The 24,930-nt window shown below is 32.6% G+C and overlaps 1 protein-coding gene across 1 annotated transcript in view; it reads left to right on the plus strand.

Moving 5' to 3' along the window:
- The first annotated feature begins 11,232 nt into the window (after nt 1–11,232).
- LOC137402627 (golgin subfamily A member 6-like protein 22) overlaps nt 11,233–24,930 on the plus strand; it is a 37,529-nt gene continuing 23,831 nt past the window's right edge. The window contains exon 1 of the mRNA XM_068089132.1: nt 11,233–12,037. Coding sequence (XP_067945233.1) covers nt 11,233–12,037 — 805 coding nt within the window. The remainder of the gene's footprint in view (nt 12,038–24,930) is intronic.

Consider the following 24,930-nt stretch of genomic DNA (forward strand, 5'->3'; position numbering starts at 1 on the left):
GAAAAAGATGTTTGTCATATGCGTGGAAGGATAAATATAGATATTTTAAACATAGTTTATGCAGGATTTTGAAAACTGTGTCGCATAATTCAAAAACAAGCAAGTTTGGCAATACGATGTGATTTAGTAGATTTTGTGATGTTAGTGGTAGAAGTGTGGTGAGCTGGAATATGTGATCGGTTGTACATAAGCCTTAGCATAGATTTTTGTACAAAGAACATTAGGTTTATTATAATAAATAGAATGATGTACATCAGAGCAAGGGTGACTAGCGCCTCAACACCATTTGTGTTGTTTGGATTACTTTACAGAATATTTCTGATTTTCATTTTTCAAATTTGTGTTTTCAGAGAAATAAAAAATTGATTTAAGGATGAAAGAAATTGGTTTCACCTAGCCTTAAGGTTTAATATAATATATAAAAAGTACAAACACCATAGAAAGGCTGTCTATCACAGCTGCTAAAAACGTTTTCAGTTATCTTAAAGGGATTAGAGTTTCGTACAGCACAGATACAGCACAGCATAGCATAGATAAAGTACATTACAGGTCTATTGCAGTAACCCGTGCATACAGTTAACTAATTCTAGAAAACATGACATGGTTGAGAGCTTCAACTAGAGGCTGTACTAAGATTAGCAACTGCCTGAATATAAAGTTCAACATTTAGCACTAGGTAAACAATACAGCTTTATAAGACTCGTAAAGCAGACTGATAAATACATTTACTTCTAAACAGTTGACCCAATGAAAAGAAACGATTTTTTTGTAATTTAAATTATATCTACCTGTTTTATACTAGTTACGATACAATTTTATTTTGCTTGTAAAATTTCTATCATAACATACTTTCTGTATTTACTATACCTAGATAAAACTGTTCACTCGAAGGCTCACTTTTGGTGGGCCAGTTTAATTTCCTTTTTTTGTATTTAGTTTAAAGAATCAATAGTTCATCTAAGAACTTCCAAACTAATTTTTGAGAGTCTGGCAACAGATTAAAGTTGTGTGTACATGTGCTGTTAAATTTGCTATAATTCTAAGACAAACATTTAAAGTTTGATTAACATTGCTACTATTGTAAATTTCATAAGAGGAAAGTAGAGAAGGTTAACACTAAGCTGCATCACGATATACTTATTGCAAAAGGAATTCAACCGACTTCTTATTTGCCACACAAATGTAACGGAATAACGTATGGCAAAAGCTTGTGAAGAATTTATTTGTATAAAAGTGCTGAGCATAACATAAACAAACAATATATATATATACAAAATGTGTATGTATATATATATATATATATATATATATATATATATATATATATATATATATGTATATATATATATAAATATATATATATATTTAAATATATATATACATATATATATATATATATATAGTACTAATAGTACAAATTTTTTTTTTCTAAAGTTGGTTGTATGTGTATTCATTGTTATATTTATTCAGCTACAGGTATTGCGTTGCAATGTCTCTATCTATTTATCTATATATATATACTACATATATTTCTCAAAGCATGTGTGTGGATATGTTGTGGATATGTGTATCTCTCCAGATATAGATGTTAAAACCTTGATATTAAAATTCTGCTTTCTGATGGACTGGAACTCACGACCAATGCATCTACAAGCTTCTTATCTGGACGCTCTACCACTGATCCAGCACAACATAGGAATCAGCTACTTTATCATATAACCCATAACCCATGCACGTGCTAACTATTTTAACCTTGCGGCTACGAGTTACGATGCTTTTGTTCAAAAATATTTTGGGACCCAAGTATATGCAATGCGACGCTTATTCGTCTTTTTGGTTAGGGCTAATTTATTCGGCTCCATGATATTGACAATAATTTATCTCCAACTTAAAATTTGGTGCGTTTGGTATAATGATTATATACAGTGGACCCTTGGCTTTTGGACGCTTTGGCGCTCGACCAACTCGGTTATCAACAAAAGACTTTGAGATTTGTTCGTTTCGGAACACGAACATAAATTCAAGTGCGTGCGCATTGAAACTGAAACAGCTTCAGAAACAGCATGAAAACATTCATTAACGAACGGACAGACAATTTACGCTTTATAAATTCTTTACAACAAAGGAGGAACTATCTGGGACAAAGAGACTTACCGAATAGATTTGCTAAAAAGATAACCGCTCCAGTCGAGTTAACCTAAATTGTTTTGGAGGAGGATTCTCCTTCAAAGATGTGAAGTAAACATGCCATTGCTGTTAATTTTTCCCTTTTTACGATTTTGGATGTAACTGATCTGTTGCATTCTATTGCTGTTTCAACATCAATTTCTGCAAGTTTTGTCATTGTATCTTAACCTTTAATATTTGTGATGTTTTAAGAGCAAAACATACAGAATGTTTACTTTTGTTTTATTTTTCCATCATCATAAATAGAAAACATTTTATTAAAATTAAACACAATCTATATATACCTGTTTTTATCTATAGTACACAGTACACAGTACAGTATATAGTGTAAACTGTAAAAAACTTTACCGGAATTGTTTTCTCGTCTTGGAATGAATTAAACTTTACTTCCATTCATTGTAATTAAAAAAAAAAGTTTCTGACTTCGAACAACTCGAACCGAAGTTCCATTGTACGTTATTAAAATATATACATCGCTGAAAGTTATGAAATTTTAAAATTAGTGGTTTGAAAACTTTTACAATTGTTATAATTATTTTTAATTTATTTATCCCCCAAAACACTTTTTCCTCATGATATCAAGTTTGAAAATTTTAGTTGTTTGACAAAGTTTGAAAACCTTTACAGTTATTTTATTTTCTCTTTTAATTTATTTCAACAAAACACTTCTCTCATAATATGTAGTTTAAAAGTTAGAATGCCAAATTTTGTTATATGTTAAATACAAATCACTTTTCTGTCCAAATAATTTTTTATTACACGGGCAACGCCGGGTAGCACAGCAAACATATATATATAAATATTTCCCAAAGTTGGTGCGCCCCTCCGTATTTGTGCATCTCTGGTTATAGCTATAGCGCATGCTGATTATTTTACTAAAGCAGCTACATGTTACAATGCTCCTGTTATGAAATTTTTTTTGTAAGGTTCAATTACTATATCTTGGGTCAATGCCAATTTTTCTCACGCGGACAAATATACCGTAGTTGTGAGAAGAGTCTTGTCATTCTCTCTTCTTTCGATCAGATAAAGTACGATATCTCATTTTTACATTTGTACCAGTATCGAGAGATAATAGTATCATTATATTCAAAGTTTTGATGGATATCTTTGGGTAGAACAGTAACCTTTTTTAAACCCACATTTCTATGCAAGAATTGTTATTATTAACTCAACATATTCATGAATTTTATTTTGTTCTCTCAGTTTGTATTAATTGTATCATTACCGAGGTACCTTTTATTGTAATCAAAGCAAAACCAAATCAGTTTAGCTATTGCTTGCTAATTATTACACAACATTATCTGAAACATTGTATAGTTGTATTATTTTTTGTAATTTGTTTGACCCGCACAAAACATTTTTTTCAGGATATTAAGTTTGAAAGTTACAGTTGTTTGACAAAGTTTGAAAACCTATACAGTTTTTTCATTTTCTCCGTTAGTTTATTTCAACTACACAAAACACCTTTCCCATGATATGTAGTTTGAAACTTAGAATGGAAAATGTGGTTATATGTTAAATAAAAATCAATTTTCTGTTCAACGACTGTTTTGTTGTCTGGGCAACGCCGGGTTGTATAGCTAGCGTATATATACATTGTATATATATTTAGCTGCAAAATCTTATGAAGCCTAGCTTTCAGAGGCTCTGTTTACTGCTAGAAGACAGCTTTATGAGAAATCACATAACTAAATGAAATCTCATAGAGGTTTAATTAGAAAGACTGTTTTTCATGTGTTTTATAGTTAATAGTTAAAAATTTAAAAGTTGAATTTTAAACAGGCAAGAGTAGCAATCAAAATCCTTCTTTCTTGTAGCAAGATTTTTGTCGATATGTCTGTCTATATGTTCAAAGCGAAGATCAGAGTTGGGAAAAAAGTTGCATCATAAAGGAATCAAGCTTCAAATTCCTAAAAAAGCATGCAACCATCATGCCACTCAACCACCATTCTATATCAAATAATAGTTGTGCACATACATATTACACATGATTACACCTCAGACTGCACTAAACTACCAGGGTGCTAGTACTTATCTAGACTGCTGGGATTCTAGTACTTATCTAGACTGCCAGGTTACTAGTACTTATCTAGACTACTAGGGTACTAGTACTTATCTAGACTACCAGGGTACTAGTGCTTCTCTAATTTTAATGATGTTTTTATGATTTGCTTAAATGAAATTTATCAGGGTTATGGCGCTATTATGACATGCATGAAGGTGGCATGCCATTTTTACAAAATTAAGTAACATTTTACAGGTTTAAGCTCAATTAAGCACAATGTGAATGTATGTGCTAAGCAAGCACCTGCTACTTTGTAGTACCTTAACAGGTTTTTGCAACTAAATATTAAATTATTGTAACAAGAAAGTATTTGCTCTGTTTTTATGTTTTATTGATAACAATAAAAGTTTACATATTTATCTGGTCAGCAGGTATAAGTGTTCAGAGTAAGTCAATGTATGCCCTTGTCAAGATTGCCGGCCAGTGATTCTTTTCGGCTTGGTTCTGTATTCATAGCAAGGTACTCTTGGTATAATGCACTTATATATAAGTTTATAGTACCCTGTTGATACCCCGACAAGGTAGACCAGGCTAAAAGCTTTATATGCACAGTTTAGCGATTTATCCCAGCTGATCTGAAGTTGCCCCGTATTTTTTATATAGCGGATGTCACTCAATTCTCTACCGTGTGGAAAAATGCTAGATAAAAAACAAGGTTGGGTTCTCCGCGTTACAACTTGATTTAAGGAAAACCTTGGTGTATAATGCATAACTTCCTGGCCAGTGTGATCACAAAATATATGGCTTCTGTGGTCTTGATATCCAAACAAATGTCCAGCAGGTATAAAAGTTTCTCTGTACTGTTTATTTTTGGTTGGCGCAGACATAAAGTGAAGATCTCCAAAGACATCTTTAAATTTTGCGATCCATTTTCCATTTGCTTGGTACTATTCTACTACTAGAACAATTTTGTGAGTGTAATAGTCTAAGGTTTCAGTAATGAATCTATCTTGTCCGCTTCTTAGGCAGAGACGATAAAAAAGTTTTTCATAGTCTTTGAGTATGTTTTCATCAGGCTCTGGCGCAGGCTCGTACATTGGCATCTGAATGAAGGAGGTTGACAAAGCAGCCCCATAATTGGGATCTAAATTTATTGGTATTGGGTGCTGATAATATTTATAGGTTGAAAAGATTTTTCGAATTGCCTCAAACATCATCAAACACTTATTGAAGTTTGCAGTAATGGATTTGAACATCAGACTAGCACTGGAGGCAGCATTATCACCTATTATCAAGCCAGGGTGACCTGTGCTAAATGCACCTTGAGCAAACTCGAAAGCACCGTTTTGCATGCATCGTTGAGTAGGTGTAATATATCTAAGTGTCATGCTGCCATCTCTGTTTAAAGAATCATGAAAGCGTTGACATCCAATGGTGCTAAGGACAGAGTTGGGTTCTACTATTGACATTATTGTCATCTCTTGACTCTCGTTATATAGTCAATTTTCTGAATATATTTCACAAGTGTTTGTACGATTTAAAACAATGGCTGTTTGGTTTTCTTCATTGACCAGCAAATGAAAGAGGACATCATCAATTGTCCCAGGTATTTTGTGTCGACAAATCCAAAAGGCTATGATATGTCTCCTTCTTTCTCGTGGTCTTATTATTATTTTGTCTACTGACCAGAGGACAGCCAGAGTATTGTAAAATTTGCATCCATTCATCTTGCTTGCTTTTATTTTTTCAGGTTTTAATGGCTTTTACATCAAAATTCGAAAAGTTTAAACAATTTGATTTGACAAAATATATCAAACAAGTCATCATTTAGGTTGAAATGCCTGACAATATAGTAATGCATCATTTTAATAAAATTTTAACAACGCTTTAATGTTCCAAAGTGGTGTGACCAAAATCAGAGGCTTTCAAAGCTAAAAGTTTTCCTTAAGGGTACATAGTTTTAGGTGATTAAAACATAAACGCTATGCAGAGCATGCACAGCTGTACCAATCCTTTAAAGCTCAGACCTCAAAATTTTAGTGCCAATAATAAACTACAAAAATCAATTACGACTTTTTTAATAATTGCTTTCAAGGTATTTTTAATATTGAAAGAGCGAAATTAAAGCTCAGCTTACAAGCAGTGCTAGCCGCGCTTATAAACTCAGCTTATAAACAATGCCACTTGTCATTGGCCTAGCTCATTTCCAATGGCTAATGTGAGCTAGTTATCTACAACTCTTACTAATACATGGATTGACTTTTGATGTAACGGTAGTGTATTTTCACTCGCCTAGTCCCATGCTGTATATCGCCCACTGAATCCATTCAGCTCACGTGGCTTAGTTAGTAAGGGATTAGACTGGCATACAGATGGAAGGCTCCAAGATCAAATCTTCTGCGATACGGATTCTTCAACTCAACATTTCAATACCTATAGACAGACATACCAAAGGAAACACAAACTTTCCGATTCATATATATATACAGATTGTTGTTTTTATGAGTTGTTCTAAACTATATAAGCTATAAAGTCAACCATTTTACAGTTTGTTTCGTGTAGTTTTATTGAAATGCTTTTTTGATGGAACAAGTTTAAACTTACAATTTTTTTACTATACACTCAATATTAGTAGTTTATATTTTATATTGACATAGCTTTTTAAGGTGTGGCTCTATGTGACTAGCGAATACCTCATAGCCGCATGGACACTATTTTAGTGAGGTCAGCCGGTACTTTTCAGAGGACTTCAAACTGTACATGCTTATCTCTTTAAGGTTGGCTGGCCGAGATTATCACTGCGTTTCCATACCTTGAATAGGCTTGAAGCCACCAATGAGTTCGTGACATAACAATTTAAAGATTTTCAGTTGCACTATATAGATCTGTCCAAGATCTGTGATATATCCCTTAAAGCAGAACAAGATAAAGTAAACTCGCTGCTTTCAGGTCACATCCACTTTGCACGTGTAGTCAACTAGATGAATTAACTAACCCAGGGTGCTGAATGTAGTTGGTCTAAACGCTCAAGTTTTTGACCTCAACTCGAGAGAGATAGACCTTATTTGAGCTTTATAGAGCCAGATGATTCAGCAGTAAACATTTCTAGGATGTCAAATAGTACTCTCAGAACAAATGCCTTTGCACAAATTTAACTAAGCAAAATTGCGTTTGAGTTTTTAGTTTGTTCCTTTAAGTTACAAAATTTAAAAAATACTTCATTGAACATTGCAAATATTGACATATAATAATAAAAAAACTTATGATATAAAATAGTGCAAAACATCACTATAATTATAAAAATACATGTATTAAACAATGTATTACAATGTACAAACTACTTACGATGTATTAAACAAAAAGTGGTTAAATTGTTGCTTTACTTTAAAAGCAGATGAACTATGAACAACACAAGAGGTAACAAAGATGTAAATTATACCTTTTTTCAACTTTACACAAACTGACTTTATTAGTTTTTATTCACGTGATTTTAAAAAATTTGTATGCCATCTATGTGATTTTTTGCTTTCAGCCTGTTCACATCCTTTACAAAACCGCAAAATCCTGAAAACCCTTGAAAATTTTGGAGGTAAAAAGTAAATAATCTGTTTATACAAGAGCTCAACAGCTGTTGGAAAGCTAGTGTTCAACCAGATGCACGTGGGACAAAAATGTTTATTCTTTGAGTATAGCTCTTACTTTCATTTAAAAAGCATCAATTTAGGTTGCAATGTGTTATAGATTTTTGATTTTTGTATTTTTTTATAAATTAATATTATGTAATGGTGTATTTTGCATTTTGTAGTTATGTAATATGTATTAAGTTTTTAAGTGTGTTTTTAAGTGTTTTAGTGTATTTTGTAGGTTTAATAGGTTCTGTATGTTTTTTTAGCTTTTTTCTATTTTTATGGTGTATACAAGGACTCTGTAATTTGCATATTTGGCAATTTCAAAAGCTAAACAGATGTGCAGAATATAATAATAATAAAAATTAGCAGCCAACCAACAAAAATGTTTTTGCAACTACTCAAAGATCAAAGAGAGCTTTTAGTATAAATGCTTAAAAAAACACATTGAAATCAACAACATTCGTCGAAAGCAACCAAAATAAAAATGAAACACTCGGGCCATCTGGAAGCTTCAATATTATTACAAGCAATTTCTTGCATTGAAACTCAACAAGTGCCTTGAAAACATGATGAATAACATGATATGGTGTGATGTACTGTAATACAATCTAATATAGTATAAAATTATATAACATGGCTATTCAAGACAGTAAACAATACTCAAAGGCTACCAACTGTTATTTCTCAGGTTTATGGGAAGCAAAATAAGGGTTTTCAAGCTCAAACAGCATTAACTGCATTGCTGAAATACTTTTAATAATTTCATAATTTTTTAAGTACTAATGTGAAGCTAAAGTTACTGCTGGACAGTTAAAATGGCCTGCACACAAATACACTATGACACTTTCGATGTTTTGGATAATGTAGTAAAACTATACATTCGGCCATTTTGTAGGACTGGTCAATCTGTTAAATTCCTGGTGTTCAATGAGCAAAGCAGAGAAATCATACTCAACCTTATAGTTGATGAAAAGAATGAAATCGTTACTTTAGTCGCTAAAACAGGAGAAGAAGAAATATGGGCGGCAAAAGGTTTGCACAGCAGCCGTCATGCTATGACAGTGATTTCATTAGTTGAAAAAGGAAAGATCCTTGGAACCGTCACAGACACTGATCTGTTTGATAAACAAGAGTGTGACCCCGATGCTCAGCTGTTCTACGCATCCCACTCAAAATCTATGGTCAAAAAGAATATTTTTTCTATATCTAATCAAATAAGAAAAGGAATCAGTAATATTAAGCCTTTGGATGTCGGATCCTCTGTTGCCGTCAATTACAACTGGCCAATGTCTTCTCTGAAAAAGCTATTGGTTGTGCTCGCAGGAATGAAAAAAATTTATTCAACATATAACTACCATTTGCACCCGATGCCGGCCAATCTTCAAACAAAAATTTTTGCTGGTGAGCCGTCATCTGAAGGCTTTCAAAATATTTCAAAAGCTCTGCTGCCGTCAGGCTTAAAAATTTTAGATGAACTCAATAAATGTTTTTTTCGAGTTTCGTTTAAAGACACCAGCGACTCTACATTTAATGAGTTGTTAGACTTCCAGAGTAACCGAGTTCAGTTGGTGGTGGCTGAAAGTCAATCAGATTTGAGTTGGTGTAAAAGTTTCAGTGATATCTTTGGAAATGTTTGCTTCTTTTCGAAAAGAAGCAAGAATTGTGAAACAACTAATGTTTTTGAAGCATCAGGAACAAGAATAGGTTTGATCGTTCATTCAAACAGAAAGATTTATGATGCAAATTGCCAGGAGATCATGACCCATGATAGCGACAGCTCAACTCATCCTGAGCAGTCTTGGCATGTTGGTGTTATTAATTCAAGTACTCCTCCATTTCAACGAGTTGCACAGTGCACTTTTGACGAAACAGTGGGACAAATTCATTTTCAATGTGATGGTACATTGAGCTCTAAAAGTAAGGCTTTGCTCCTTGTTCATCTATCCAACATCGCTGCAATTCAGTATGAATTACACTCTCGATTCAAACTACCTACGGCTGGTGGATACCCATTCAAAAAACTAGGAGTTAGTAGTAATGTCACGTCTGGACTAAAGCATTTTTGGACAGTACCACCTTTACCTGAATAAATATTTGGTACAAATATAAAGTCCTGCTCTCTTGTTTACGTTATTACTTTGAAAATAGTATTAAGTGAGCATTGTTTCTCTTTATTTGATTTCAAATGAAAACCTAACATGAATTCATTATAATTAAAACTTTTTTTACCTAAAATTAAATGGATCAAACTAGTATTCAAAGTTATATTCTTCTTAACTAAAGTCAAAATTCTACATTAAAGTTTTTACACATTTTAGATTTGATGACTGAGCTATATACTTTTTGCAAGAATATATCAATGTAGTGTTTATGTAATTTGTCTGAGTATATTTCTGTTTTGTGCAGAATAAACAGATAATCAAGTCACTTTGTATTTTTACAAAAGAAAACTGTTAGAGAAACAGTGTGTGAAGAGTTTAGTATTTTATTCTTGAAAAGAGAGAGAGGTAAACCTGAAGCTAAAGTTACTATATAAAGGTTTTGTTTCTTTTAAAGCAATTCCAGTCATTTTAGTTAAATAACACAAAGCTTTACTATTTAATTTTTAAATAAATTTATATATATTACTATATTTGAAGTTTGCATATACGTATGCTAACTTTAAATATGTATATACATATATATACATGTATACATACATGTATATATATTTATATATATACATGTATACATACATGTATATATATATTTATATATATATATATATATATTTTATATATATGTATATATATATATATATATATATATATATATATATATATATATATATATATATATATATATATATATATAGTACATGTTCATGTAAATAATATGTATATATAAATAGTGGCCATTAAAGCATTGGATGCCATAACACCTGCACATCAAATGTGAAATGACCATTTGGCAACAACAACTAATGCAAGTTAGATGCAGAAAAGCACGCTATTGGGAACAGCTATGATTTTGAGGCCTCTAGGAGGTTGAGGTGTTCAAACTCCCAGGTCTCTGGTTGAAGACCTGAGCTTGAGGTCTGAGCAGGTATATTACCTGTACCTGTACCACTACCTGCACTCACTTGTCTTAACAAGACTGAGGAAAAATTGATATGTATCATACAAATACATATATATATATATCATATATAATATATAAATATGTAATAAATGGTATTTCAAGCCATCCATTAAACAACGTCATCAGCAGTAGTTAAATATCAAGCTTTTTCTGTAAGCACAACAGTACTACATTTTTGATGATTCATCAATAATAATGATATTTTAAGCATATTTATAATACTTCAAATAACATCATTTATCAAGAAGAAGTAAAGAAAAAGGGAATAAAAACCTGCTCGTCAGCAGCATGAGCAGAAATATTTCATACAGCACGCTGGCTGTGCTTGACAACACTGATAGTATTGGAATTCGACCTTTTGCTCGAAATCAACGATTACTCACTTTTGTTGTTTACAAAACTGAAGCATGTCAAGGTCAGAATCTGCTTCTCAACCTGACTGTAGATGAACAGCGTGAGACGGTAACAGCTATTGGGATGACAGGGGAAACGGAGTTAGCAGCGGCATATGGTTTGTGTAGTCCTATGGATACTATGACTGTGTTCGCTATTAAAGACAATAATCGTGTTGCCGGCTCTATCACAAATTACAGGCTTTACGATGCTGATGATGGGATTTCCAATCCATTGTTCGAACTTGTGCAGAACATAAATTTGGCAAAAAAACAATCGATTGCAATTCAGTTAGGTTCACCGTCATGTCAGTGCATCATATCTAAGTGTGATATTGGATCGACGGTGTGTGTCAATTACAACTTTACATTAACTCCTTTCAAAAAGTTTTTGGTGTTGTTGGCAGCCATTAGAAGCATATACTCAATGTACCATTATCACCTGCACGCGATTCCTAGTAATCTCCTTCGTGAGCTGGGCGAGGGTGCATTTGGACCGGTTGTGCTACCCGAACCTGCAGTTGAATCTCAATTGAACATTCTTAATAACTGCAACAGGTTTTATTTACGAGTATCCTTAACTGACGCTGAAAAAACTCAATACTTTGAAATACTTGATGTCACAACAAACCGCATTATATTGGTAGCAACAAGGAAATGTGAAAGGACAGCCGTTAAAACTCGGTTTAGAGATATTTTTGGTATTTCACACTTCTCCCTGTGCAGCTCGTTGGGATCAGATGCTGCAACGGTGTGTACAATTTATAACAACGACATTGGTTCGGTCAATTTAAGCCGCCAACGGATTTTTTCTGCCCAGCTTAAAGAAATAATGATTATAAGGCGACGAACAGGTGCTAACCAAAAGACTTTATTCGAAATAGAACTGACCTCACCTTCACACACACGAGCTGCATATTGCTTTTATAATGAGAAAAAATCTGTTCTCGAAATGGCGTGTGAAGCAACTCTCACTTCTGAGCACAAAGCTCTTTTACTCGCAACCCTCTATCAAATTAACAACGCGGCTTTCAACCTACAGGATGAGTTTCCGGGGCTTGTTTTAAGCGATTATCCATTTAGGAAAAGTTCTTGATCTTTTGTTGCATATCTAGTAGTTACGTCATAGATTCATGATCCCCAACTACATATCTCATAATGTTAGCATTTCTAAAATATTAATCAATAAAATTAAATTATAAAGTATTCTAATCTTCTAATTATTTTTATTTCTGTGCAAAAGGCATCTTACCTAATTTTTTTCACATAAAATAGTTTTCCTTATAATTGCACACTCAATGTATTACAAAATACATGTCAAAATTTAATTTTTCTTCCTGCAGCTTCTAGTAAATGTGTAAGTGTGGGGTATTACCTTTTGATGGATCAGTCATACTATTTAAAAAGAAAATCAGCACCTGGTAAAATAACTCTTAGTTTTGCTATTAAACTTTTGTCTTCTATGCCATGCTTTTAGTTCTTTAGGAATGAATTCATATCAAAACGAGGTTTTAATTTATAGCAAAAGAACAAGTCGTACTAATATAGCTCTTGATACAAAAACTATGTGAGAATTTTACTGCAGCTTGATTATAACCAGTGTTTAACCTCTAGTAGTTTCAATGCATTGCATAGTCTTATATGTTTTTCACTAAACACAAAGAACAATTATCATTTTACTACATGTTTTACATAAAAATAAATGCAATAGCTAAAACCAGCTGAAATGTAATGTGTGCACATTTTTTTATTTTTTCAAGGTAATTATAGCTTTTTTATAACTGCGTATAACTGCAGCAAGCATAGTTTCAAGTTATTGCGAGACACCTTTGTTCCAGCTACTAATATAGTAATTATTAAAGCCTGTCTGCAAGATGAAAAAACTACCTCTTAACTCCATCCAGATAAACTTCCAGTAAAAAATGACATATTTAGCAATAAAAAAATTTTTGCAATGATGATCAGTCTTGAAACACTGATGTTGCAAAGAAAATATACATTCTGAATATGGCCCTATTATTCAAGTATGATGAGGGAAAACATGGTTGATATGGACTACTTAAGCATTGAGCAAAACTGGTAAATTCTCCGAGATAAAAATTTAGTCGGACACAGCAGTATTACGTAAATATATTTATACGAAGTTTCAGAGCCAAGACTTAACAATCGTGGCTGTACCAAACAAACTTAGGCGTCTCATATATCTTCTATTGTTATGCTGTTGTGGCTGATATGCTTCCATACAGTTTTGCATACGAAAGTTTCTATTTTGCTATACTGTATCAATAGATCCTTACAGTTTGACTACAACCATTATTTAAATAGAATAGCCTAACATAAAATATTTGAGATGATAACAAATAATAATAATACAGACTAATATTGTAAGTAAAAGTCTACTGCTAAGCATGGAAATATTGAGTGGCCTAGCGGTAGTGACTTGACAGTCAACCATGGGGTTGGTGGTTCAAATCCTGCTTAATGCTGATCTAACAAAATGCTCTCAGGAAGTTTTCAACCCTAAAGTGCTGAGTCTTTTAGATCTATGTAGACCTTTACTTAGCGGCCTCGTGTACCACACTGACAGAGTGGGCATGTTAAAGATCTACCTCTGTCCTTTGCATATTGGGCAAGTGAAATGGCTACTTAGCTCTGTCAGACTGGATGTGTTGTACTGGCATCCCTTCAGGTTAATGCAACAGTTCCGTAAGTGGTAGTTACTGAAAACTGGGTTACTTCTCTCTACCACAATGCTTGCCCCATACATGCATCGTCCAAATTGACAGACAGCCAGCCGATTGTGATGTTTGTTTTCTGACTTGCATTCTTTCACGGCTATTTCTTGCCTCTGTTATCTGCTCTAGTTGTTTACCTTTGAACTAGTTTAATTTTCTTTTGCTTTTTTTGTTTCTTTTTCTAGCACTGTGATTTTTATTGTAAAAAATGCGTATTTCATTCAAATCTTACATTCACATGCAAAATTGTGCTCACTGGTGAGCGTTGTCTTTTTTTCTTGCTGATGGGTTGAAGTTTGGGCTATGGAAAATCTCATTTAGTATTGTGACTACATATTAGTTGAAGCTGCACTTGGTGACTCAGTATTACTTTTGATATCTCCAATTAATTGTTTGTCAATAATTCATACATTAAAACACGATCGCTGTTCTGCATGCTCCAGATTGCTAAATTCCTTATCAGGAAAGACATTTCTGTTGAAAAGCAAAATTCTAGCAGCACAAAATCCAGAATCAACAGACTGCATGCAGCGGAGAATGGTATATGCAGTAATAAAGATGTTTGCCACATGAGCTGCTGAAACAACTTTACCTGGGTTATTTAGCAACCACATTCAAACAGTTTTAGCATAGCTGATTTTAACAGTTTAAAAAACTAGCATTGAACAGTTAAATTCAATGCAAAATATGTGAGAGAATAGTAACAAACCTTATGCTAGTATTTCATAGAAACTGCCAAATAGCCAATTATTATAGCTGCTATGGTTGCCATCAATTAATAAGACTCAATTCTTAATAAGGCTGTTGGTAATTTTTTGGAAATGTGTGAGCAATTGCAAAACAAGATCTTCATTGACCCAGTCAGACACTGAACATCTTCCAATTGCTCTTACTGACCCACCATTCATGAGTTGAGGAGCCATTCTGGTTTGTTTGTAGATAAACATGGAGACACAAATTTACCAGTAGCCTCCATGCAACATACAACTGTCGTATTAAAGCCTCTTTCTCTACTAACTATGACTGCTACTGCCTTTTGCCTCGTTCAACTAAGATTTTACCCAGCTTTAGGACTATAGAAATTGTAGTTTCATCTATGTTAAATGTTTTAGCGTAGTCTAAACCATTTTGTACGATTGAAGATTGTCGATTGTCAAAGAAGTTTGCAGCCACATCTTTGGTAAAAGTTATGGCTTAATTCATGAATGTATTTTTAGGTAAACCGATCGAGGTCTCCTGATACATTTTAACAATGCCACTTAACGATCCTTGCCCAGCCATTTCTGTTTAATTGCTAAAGTTGTGGCTTATATCTCACCTTTCAGTCAGTTGAAACAATTAATACGCTGAAATGGTCAAACATAATTATAACCAACTATCTGCATTTCACAATTTTAAAAATAATCCAATAATTGCACTTTTGGTACATTTGAATCTTAAACAAATTTTTGCTTAACCTAAATATTTAATATGCATGTTTACATAGATCTATAACCATCAGGCCATGTTACTCTTCCTTCATTTTAGAACAAACGTGAATAATTGAGCCTCCATTTTTCCAAAAATATGCTTTCCTCCAAGGAGATTTCTTCTACCTCAGGAATTATACAAAATATTTTTAATAAAGTTGATCAGAGAATGCCATCATCTCGTGAAGCTTTACAAATAGGTGTACAAATCCTTTAGCACTGTACAATCTGTTCCCGTACAATAGAGCCTTTTCAGTCTACTGTGACATAATATTCTGAGATGTATAGCAAAGCATTAAAAGGGTTAAAACTACTAAACATGAAAATATGAATATAATTATAAGTTTACAAATTACAGTAAATTACAGTTAAATTACAAGTTTACATAATTTTAGAAAACTCGATTTTTCACTCTAACATTTTTTGAAAAAAGAGGCTCTCCTACAGGAAGTCACGCTTTTCAACATTGGCCTTCTAGTCTCTGTTTCCGTTTGATGTAGTTGTTACTTAGTGAGATATTAATAGTCTTATAGCCCCCATGCAGGCCATATTACCCATGCCTTTCCCATCACGCCACTAGTACAAATTTAAAGTTACCTCCAACTCTACCTTCAACATTGAAAAAAGATATATTTAGTTCATTGACAAAAAGGAAAATACAACAAACTGCAAAGGAGATCATAGCAAATCGATCGCCTTCAAAGACATAGACTGGTTTTATCCCTTTGTAATTACAGCTATACCGTAAAAGGTATGTATGAGAAGTGACGTTATTTAGTGTATAAATACATTTCCACGAATGATTTACGGTAAAAATAAAAAGACGAATAGTAAATTTTTATATTATAGTTTAAATTTTTAAACTTAATATAAAGTTTTTACAAAAGCTACTGCGTTGCTTTGCACTCTAAAGTAAGTTTGAGATATCATTGACGCTAGCTTTTTTGGTAAATAATTATATAGCAAAGCAAAATATTTTGATAATAAGCATACGCTTATTATCAAAACAATAATTTTTATACTAATTGTAAAAATGATATAGTAATATTAATTGATATATTATCACTTAATATAGTTGGTACAATATCACATAGAAATACTACCGCCTGAGCTCAGATTGCAGTAAATACTAGCAAGTTACTGGCAAATATTTATTGTTCATATTCTATAAAATGTTACCTACCATCTAAATGTCCAGCGCTCCACAGTGAATAAAATTATTTTTGCACTAAGTTCTTTTTTTGTACAGCGTTTACTATTCTAACTGTCAAGTGAAGGTGTTTAACCATGTCTGTATCTAACTAATGCATAATTCCATTGTTTGAAGGCTCGAGGCTTAGCTAATGCAGATTTTTGAAAACATTTCTTACTTCTTATGCCCATTTGCTAAAGATCTAAAACAGCTTGTAAACAGTGACAGGTAATGTAGCTGCCAATAGTTAAAGTTCTCCACTCAATGAATATAGTAAGTTAGGCTATTCAAAATATATATAATAGTGAAAAGTATAATCATTTTTAGGTTTGTGGGTTTTCCAATAAGTATAACAATCACTAAAATTTTACACACTGAGTAATATCTAAAGAATTTGATGGTTGCGCATGATCATTATATGAAAATAAAAATACAAACATTCTAAAACTTTATATCCTGACAGTAGGGTTTTGTGCAATTCAAAATAACTTACAGAAAGATGAAACAACAGTAAAAGGTGTTTATTTGCGAAATAGTTAGCAAGTAATGGCTAGATAATGTTTGTTTGCTGCAATGATGACAATGAAAAATGATTTGATACTAATGCAATTGATACCAACTGAATAAACAAAACAAAAAACCACAAATATTTTGAATTAATAATAACAATGATTATGTAAAAAGGTGTGTATAAAAAGTTAATTTTGCAGAGGAAGCTTCCATACAAACATTGAATACAACAACACTGGTACAAATGGAAAATTGAGTTGTCAGAATCAAATACGTCACTGAAGTGCATGGTAGTAAACAATGTTCTTTGTTCAACCAACTGGAGAGAAAATGTATAGGCCATTTTTAGGAAGTGAATGTTGACAGTTTGTAGTAATTGACCTTAACGCTTTATCATTATTCAATGCAAATAAAAGTCGCAGCAGAAATTAAAACAGCACATTTGAAAACAAACAATTAAAAAAGAGGTATTGGATATAAAGCTTTTAGAAAATAATAAATACAAACAAATGCAAAAAGTAATATTGATTACTAATAAAAATTACATAACCAGATTGTATCCTGCAATCACAGCTAGAAATAAAAGTGATAATACAACTCTGATAAGCCGAACGAATGCAATTCGGAAAACATGCCGAACTGATATTTTAGTAGCCAATAGCTTTTCTAGCAGTTGAACCAATTTAAACTAATCTCTATTTGTTGAACATGCATGAATATGTAGAAATGACAAAAAATAAACACTCTGTTTTATATTCATTGTTATTATTATCAAGAATGTAAAAAAGCACAAAAAGTTGCTAATTTGTAGTTAGCAGAACTGAAAAGAAAGCATATTTTAAATATTCTTTAATAAATATAGATATATTTATGGACTGCAGCTTTTGTTTATTAATGCAATTTTATTTGAATTAATTCTCTTTTAATTTTATAATTGATATAATAGTAATTTCTATGTATCAACTAAACAATAATGTTTTTATTCAAATTAGTTTAGCGATAAAGCAATATAATAATTATGTTGGCTACCTGTTATAATACACTACTAATGCAACTAAAGTAGGCTATTTAAGTAAGGTCATTGAAAAAGTAAAAGTTATCAAATACTACACAAAGAACAGGAAGAAAAATCTGAAAACAACAGTCAGTAGTGTCGTAACTATTATTGAGGAAATGAGACACGCTAACAGAGATGAAGGATGAAGTACTCAAAGCACTAAAACAGTGTAATTACTATATTTCTATCATATATTTGTAAATGCGTAAAGTTACATCATGCTCTGAAACCAAATTCATTAGCGTCTTATGGCTATCATGTTGTTCTTTTGTCACATGCATTTGCGTCTTGACAAAATGCAACCAAGTTATTAATATATCATGAACCAACCATGAACCAATGTGCTAATTTTAAATTAAATGGCTATTTTGTTATGTTATGACAAATTTCAGATAGCTAATCTGTATATACTATGACAAAGTGAAATTTGAAAAATTTTAAGAAAATGTTCGAGAAAATTTCAAAAAACTTTGAAAAGTTTTAAACTTTTTCGAATCTTATGCAAGATTCTCTTAATAAAGAATTTTCCTTTTCTAGTAATGACGATTCTGTTGCATGATTTGCCAGATCTGTCTAACAACAAATATTAGGAATGCAATTAGTTTCAAAAAGTGCTGACACAACCCGGCTGACTGCTCAACAAGCAGAAAGGTTTATAACCTTTAGGTAATAATATTCCTGCTGACAAACAGACACATGCGGAATATGCATAGTGTGCTATATAAATATGCGTGTATTTATTATACCACACTAAATATATTTTTATAAATATTTACATAGGTATATATAAATATTCATATGAAGAAAATATAAATTTATATCATTATAGTAAATATTAATTTAAAAATATCTCCGGTATAAAAATTTAATAAATGGTTGTTTTACTTATTGATAAAAATATTTATATAAATATTTACAAATATTTTACAAATAAATATTGGACCTACAAGATTTATTTATGATATGTTTACAAATAAATGTTTTTTGAGAATTATATTTATAAGTGAAGTATATAAATATTTATATTTCTAAATGTTGAATATATAAATATTCATATCATTCTATGATTATACCAATAATCTCACGACCAAAAGAGCTGAGCAAAGCTTGAAAGTTTTTATGATAAATGCGTGTGCACACAACTCACTAAAATTATTTATCAACAACATGGCAAATCCTTGTTTCGAAATCTCATCAGCAAATTTAACCATCGTTTTGTAGAGTCGTTAAAGTATAATAACGATACAAAACACATTTAAGCCTATTCAAATATGTTACCAAGTCTTTATATACCGTCGTTATTATCTTAAAACTTACCCATCTGATTGAATAATACACAAATAGACAGATTAGTTTGGCCGAAATTTGCCACAAAACGCTTGAAAAGCTTGGTTAAATAAAAGTTAAGACCGGCCTATGATACGCCAATAAAGCCGTGCGACAGATAGTAGAACTATTTAGCAGTGCGCATTACACGAGAAAACCGTTCTCATTTCACCAGTCTATGGCATTGTTTATTTGTAATCGAATTTATTCAAAGGTTTCTGTAATAAAAGTGGACAGCTTGAGGCGTAGACCGATTTACAGGTACGAAGTTGTGGTACGCTGTTTATCAGCTTATCTTTTTTTGTCCAATCACCAAAGGTTTCATTAAATTATATAAAACGTTTGCCAAAATTCTTTACAATTTTTGTACAAGCTAGGGCCAAACTATCATGCTTCTTTATGATGAGAACATTTTTTTTATTTTGCTGCAGTTTGCAGAAAGCTTCCAGACGCGTGAACACTCATACTTTCTTTCTGTTAAAGGTCTACATTTTTTGTTAAAAATCCTACAAGGTAAAAGAGAGGAGACTAGATTGCGTGACCTTTAACAGAACGCTGAACTCATCTAACTTTTCTATATTTGTTGAAATTGTTATTTGCACCTTTTTGAAGTCGTGCTCCCTCAAATTTATTTTGTGTCATCTCGAACAACTTTCATTTACACTATACTCTGCCAATTTCTGCTGACAACTACTTTTTCAACAACCAGCATTGCCATTTCTTTTTTCCCGTTATCACTTATTCTATTATCAGGCCGATTTCAAAGTAACTGACATTTTGGAAACTTTTGAGTACTGTTTTATTCTAACTGATGTCCAAAGCATTAAAAGTAAAAGAAATGACGATGATATTTTTTCTAACGATTCTTATGAGATTATTACAATATTTAATTATTTATAAGTTTATATGGCTATTGAAGTGTTATAGTCACACTAACAACATCGATGATGGGAAATATGTTACTGTTATTATTTTTTCTAAATAGTTTTGTTAAATAGATTTTCTGAAAATCTATATAAATATCTCAAATTCTTGATACTGTTAGCTATGACGTTTTGAAATGTAAACAAAATTGTGAATTAGTTTTCTATTATTACTATATTAATAATATTGGTTTATCTAATAATATATGTACATTTTACTTCTAATATTGGCCAATATTGCATTTCTCCTATTGCAGGGGAGAGAAATAAACATATAAATCTTTTCCTTTCATTATTGCTGTTTGTTGTATATAATAGCACCCACACCCAGTACATTACAGCTACCATTGCAGTTATCCTATTGCACTGCAGTGTCATTTGACTGCTAATTTTGCATTTATCCGCCATCAGTACCCTTTATTTTTTTCAATATCACTTTGGTCGCGGCCTGTATGACAGGGGAATTTCTTGTTTTATAAAAACATAAATACAAGGCATACTCAATGCACACTTATAAAAGTGTCCAGTTTGCAGAGCAGTAAATTGAATTTAGCTCAGACAAAGAAAACTGAAGTTTGACAATCTGCTCAAAATCAGGGATTGCTCACATTTTTAGTTTACCAAACCGAGGCACCTGAAGTCCAAATCTGCTTCTCAAGGACAGCACAGATGAAGAGTGTATGATGGTAACAGCTATTTGGATAATTGACGACACTGAGTCAGACATCAGAGAATCGCAAGCCTTTTTGGGTCAATCCAAGCCAAAGCAAAATTGGAACGCTTTCCTGTACTGTCTCGACAGACCATGCCATTTAGCAATAACTTTTGTTTGACTTCTCAAGTGTTGTGATTCATTCCTTGTTTAGCACTAGCCAGGTGTTGACTTGTGTGCTTTTTCAGTTTTTTTCCAACTAATCCTGAGAGCAGTTTTCAGGTGGTGGGCAAGCATGTTCCTGCCTGCTATTTCATGGAAATCTTCCCCTGCTTACATTGTTTTATTAACAGTACAGCTGTTCAGATAGTCTGCCATTCTGGATGGTCAGCTTCCTCTATCAGATATTTAAACCGCCCTGCCATTATTGTAAACAGAAATGTCAATGTCTTCAACCAAAAGGTTTGTATCATGTAATGTGTGTGTGCGTGCGTGAGTGTGTGTGTGTGTGTGTGCGTGCGTGCGTGCGGACGTGAGTGTGTGCGTGCGTGCGTGTGTGCGTGCGTGTGTGTTTATAATGATACTAGTAATTGCAATAGTTGCGATGCTGGCTCCCCGTCACTAAATATAGTTTTGTGGCACTTAAGACCAGATTTCTGATTAGAAATTTGGGTTTGTTAAAAAAAGGCTTTTGAGATTTGTAAGACTAGAGTTTTTAAAAATTATATGTTTGTCATTCCGTTGGTTTTGTTCAAACTTTCAAGCATTTTAAACATTTAAGACCAATCACATGGTGTCTTTGTGAGCAGGGTTGCATTACACTTTCACTTTGAAATCAATTTTAAGCATTCCAAATGTTTCAAAATATTTTTAAGTCATTGATATGTTGTAATTTTTTCCCTTATTCCATCGAAACTTGACTGATTTTGCAAACATTTCAGGGCCAGCAAATTATTTATGAAGGCTTACATCCAGCCAATAGACATACACCGTAGATGTCATAATATATTCTGACAAAATTGTTCTCTCATTAGCCTCTTAATCGGGTAAATTAAATCAGGATGTCAGAGGAAGAAACTTCTTTGTCAAGAAATAATTCATCATCTATACATTATAAATGCAGACTTTTCCTGGAACCACCTTACCGATTTTTGAAACTTTAATCTTTTTGACAACCTCATTTCATGCAAACCTGTGATGAACTGTAAAGAGTAGGCTATAGATATGTGTTAAGATAAGCGATGATGAAAAGAATATGTTGAGTCACAGCCGCTAATAACAACTAGCACGGAAATTAGCGATCAAACGTAGTCAGTGATTGGTAGACTATCGAGAGAACAATATCATTATTTCAACTGCAGTATGAGTCGTCTCTTATAAATACAGTGAAACACGGATAACTCAAACTTCAAGGGACCGATCAAAAGTGCTCGAGTTATTAGAGCGTTCAAGTTATCAGGACAGTCATAAGTGCGCGTATTTATCAGTAGATACATGTACATATACAAACTATATATAAATCAAAAGCATAGATTGCTTGTTGCAAGTTAAAGGGTCTCTCGTGTGAAGTTTTAAATATTTTTAATCAGAAAGTATAGATATTTTTTCATCACTTGAGATTTGTTTGTTGCTTTAGGTGATGTGACTGTCAAGACGTTCTAAGATTAAAATTGGCAAAACTTGATTGCGGTTAAAACGCTCAGAAAAAATACATACGTATTTTTCTAACGAGCGTTTTAACCAAGATCAATTTTGCAGTAAGTCAGTTATTACAAAACTGCTTTACTATTAAAAACCCATTATCAATTTTGCTGATATTACTTTAAAGTTATCCAAATTTTACCTCGCTTTTCTTGCATTCGGAGGGCTTATCGCTAAGCGGATGTTTGGTAAAATTTGATTTTTGCAAACCTTTAGAAAAGTCGTTAAAGAAAATATTGGCCGATGTTGGTAATAACGAGGCCTAAGAACTGCTAAAAGTCCATGTTTATCTCTATGGCTTAGAATAAAGTGATATTCTAAAGCGATAGTAACAACCGTCTCGGTAGCCGTTTGGCAAAAAACTGTTCGAGTTAACGGAGTTTCGGTCGAGTTATCTAAAGCCATTTATCTTTGCGTGGGAATGGACCAAGCAAATCCATTCGAGTTAACCATGTGTTTGATATATCCGAGGGCGATTTATCTGAGTTTCACTGTATTAAAAAACAGTAAATGTTTGTGATAACAGATGAAAAATTCGTTATTAAATATCAACAAATAATGTTAATATTGCTATCATACGCAATCGTGATTAAAACCAACTTGTCTACAACCACTCTAATCTGCGTAAGTCTAGGAATATTCAGCTAGTTGAAAACAATATGAGCTGGTAAGTCTATAAATATTGGTTTATAGCATGCGAGGTGCAGAGTGAAAATTACTTTGGATTTTTTACGTGTTTTTAATTTGTAAACTTTTTGTGCGCTGCATACATAATAATTTAGTCGAGTGTTTGTTGCTGCCGTCTCCACAGCGATTGCCTTCCTTTCTGCTTGTCGTTCTACTTCAATGAGACAAACCTTATATGAGTGTAAGTGAACATTGCCTTTATACGCTATAGATGGAAATATAAATTGAATCAGATTAAGCAGCTTCTAGCAAGAAAGAACTCTGGTAAATTAAAACAGTAAAAATATTTTATAATCATTTTTGTCTAAGAATTATAAATAGTTATTTTAGATATTTCAAATTCTCAATATTTCTCAATATTTTTTAATATTTCTCAATATTTCAATATTGAGTTACTTAATTGCCTGTAGTAAAACTGTTATGCTGCCAACTGAACAGCTGACAGCCCTAATGAATGTTAAAATTTTACCTGTATTACAAGCCACTGAAACTGCTAGCTAGAACCGGCAAGGAAATGAGTCAAGTTTTACACAAAAAGTAAAATGAATATTTACTGTTATATAACTTGAAGTACCCTTCTATTCTCTTATTTAACAAAACCAACAAACTCTGGTAAAAAGAAGAGTGCACAAACTAATAGAAAGGTAGCTGTTCTGGAAGAAAAAGTTATAATCTGCAGCTATTTATGCCCCTGTATTTAGCACCTGTTCTATTCGCAGGTCAAGGTAGTACCTTTACCTGGTCTATAAAACCAGAAAGAGCTGATTTGGTGGAAGTTATTTTTTCAGTACTACTAGCAAATGGAGGTGATGAAATCTTTGCATGCAAGTTTGATTTTTGCTTGAATATCTTTTGATAAATCAAAAGTTACTACATTGCACTGTTACTATGAAGGGCAGCGTCTACGCATTGCTGACAAAGGATAATAGTTTGACATGCCGCACAGCATCACTACTGGCACAAAGCAATTGATCCTGTCACAATGAGGTAAGTTTGTAATATCATTTTTTACCCTCTACCTGTAAACAAGTTAGTTTTCTTTGATATATTTACAACATTATTTTAGCAAAACTTATATGGAAATCAAAACTTACTTTTTGCAAAGTATTTAAGATTTGTAAAGAAAGTACCAGAAAAATGCTATCAGCACAAAAAGAGGAGCTGAGTAAAGGTTTTTTTAGTAGAATTCTACCTACTACTTACAGCTTTATTCAATAGAGTAGTACAGGCGTTTGTTTGCAATAGAATCCTACCTACTACTCAAAACTTTTTTCTATAAGGTAGCACAGGCTTTCGTTTCGGTAGAATCCAAACTGTTACTCACAGCTTTATTCAATAGAGT

The sequence above is a fragment of the Watersipora subatra genome, chromosome 8 (assembly GCF_963576615.1).
Source record: "Watersipora subatra chromosome 8, tzWatSuba1.1, whole genome shotgun sequence".
In the NCBI taxonomy this organism is placed as follows: domain Eukaryota; kingdom Metazoa; phylum Bryozoa; class Gymnolaemata; order Cheilostomatida; family Watersiporidae; genus Watersipora; species Watersipora subatra.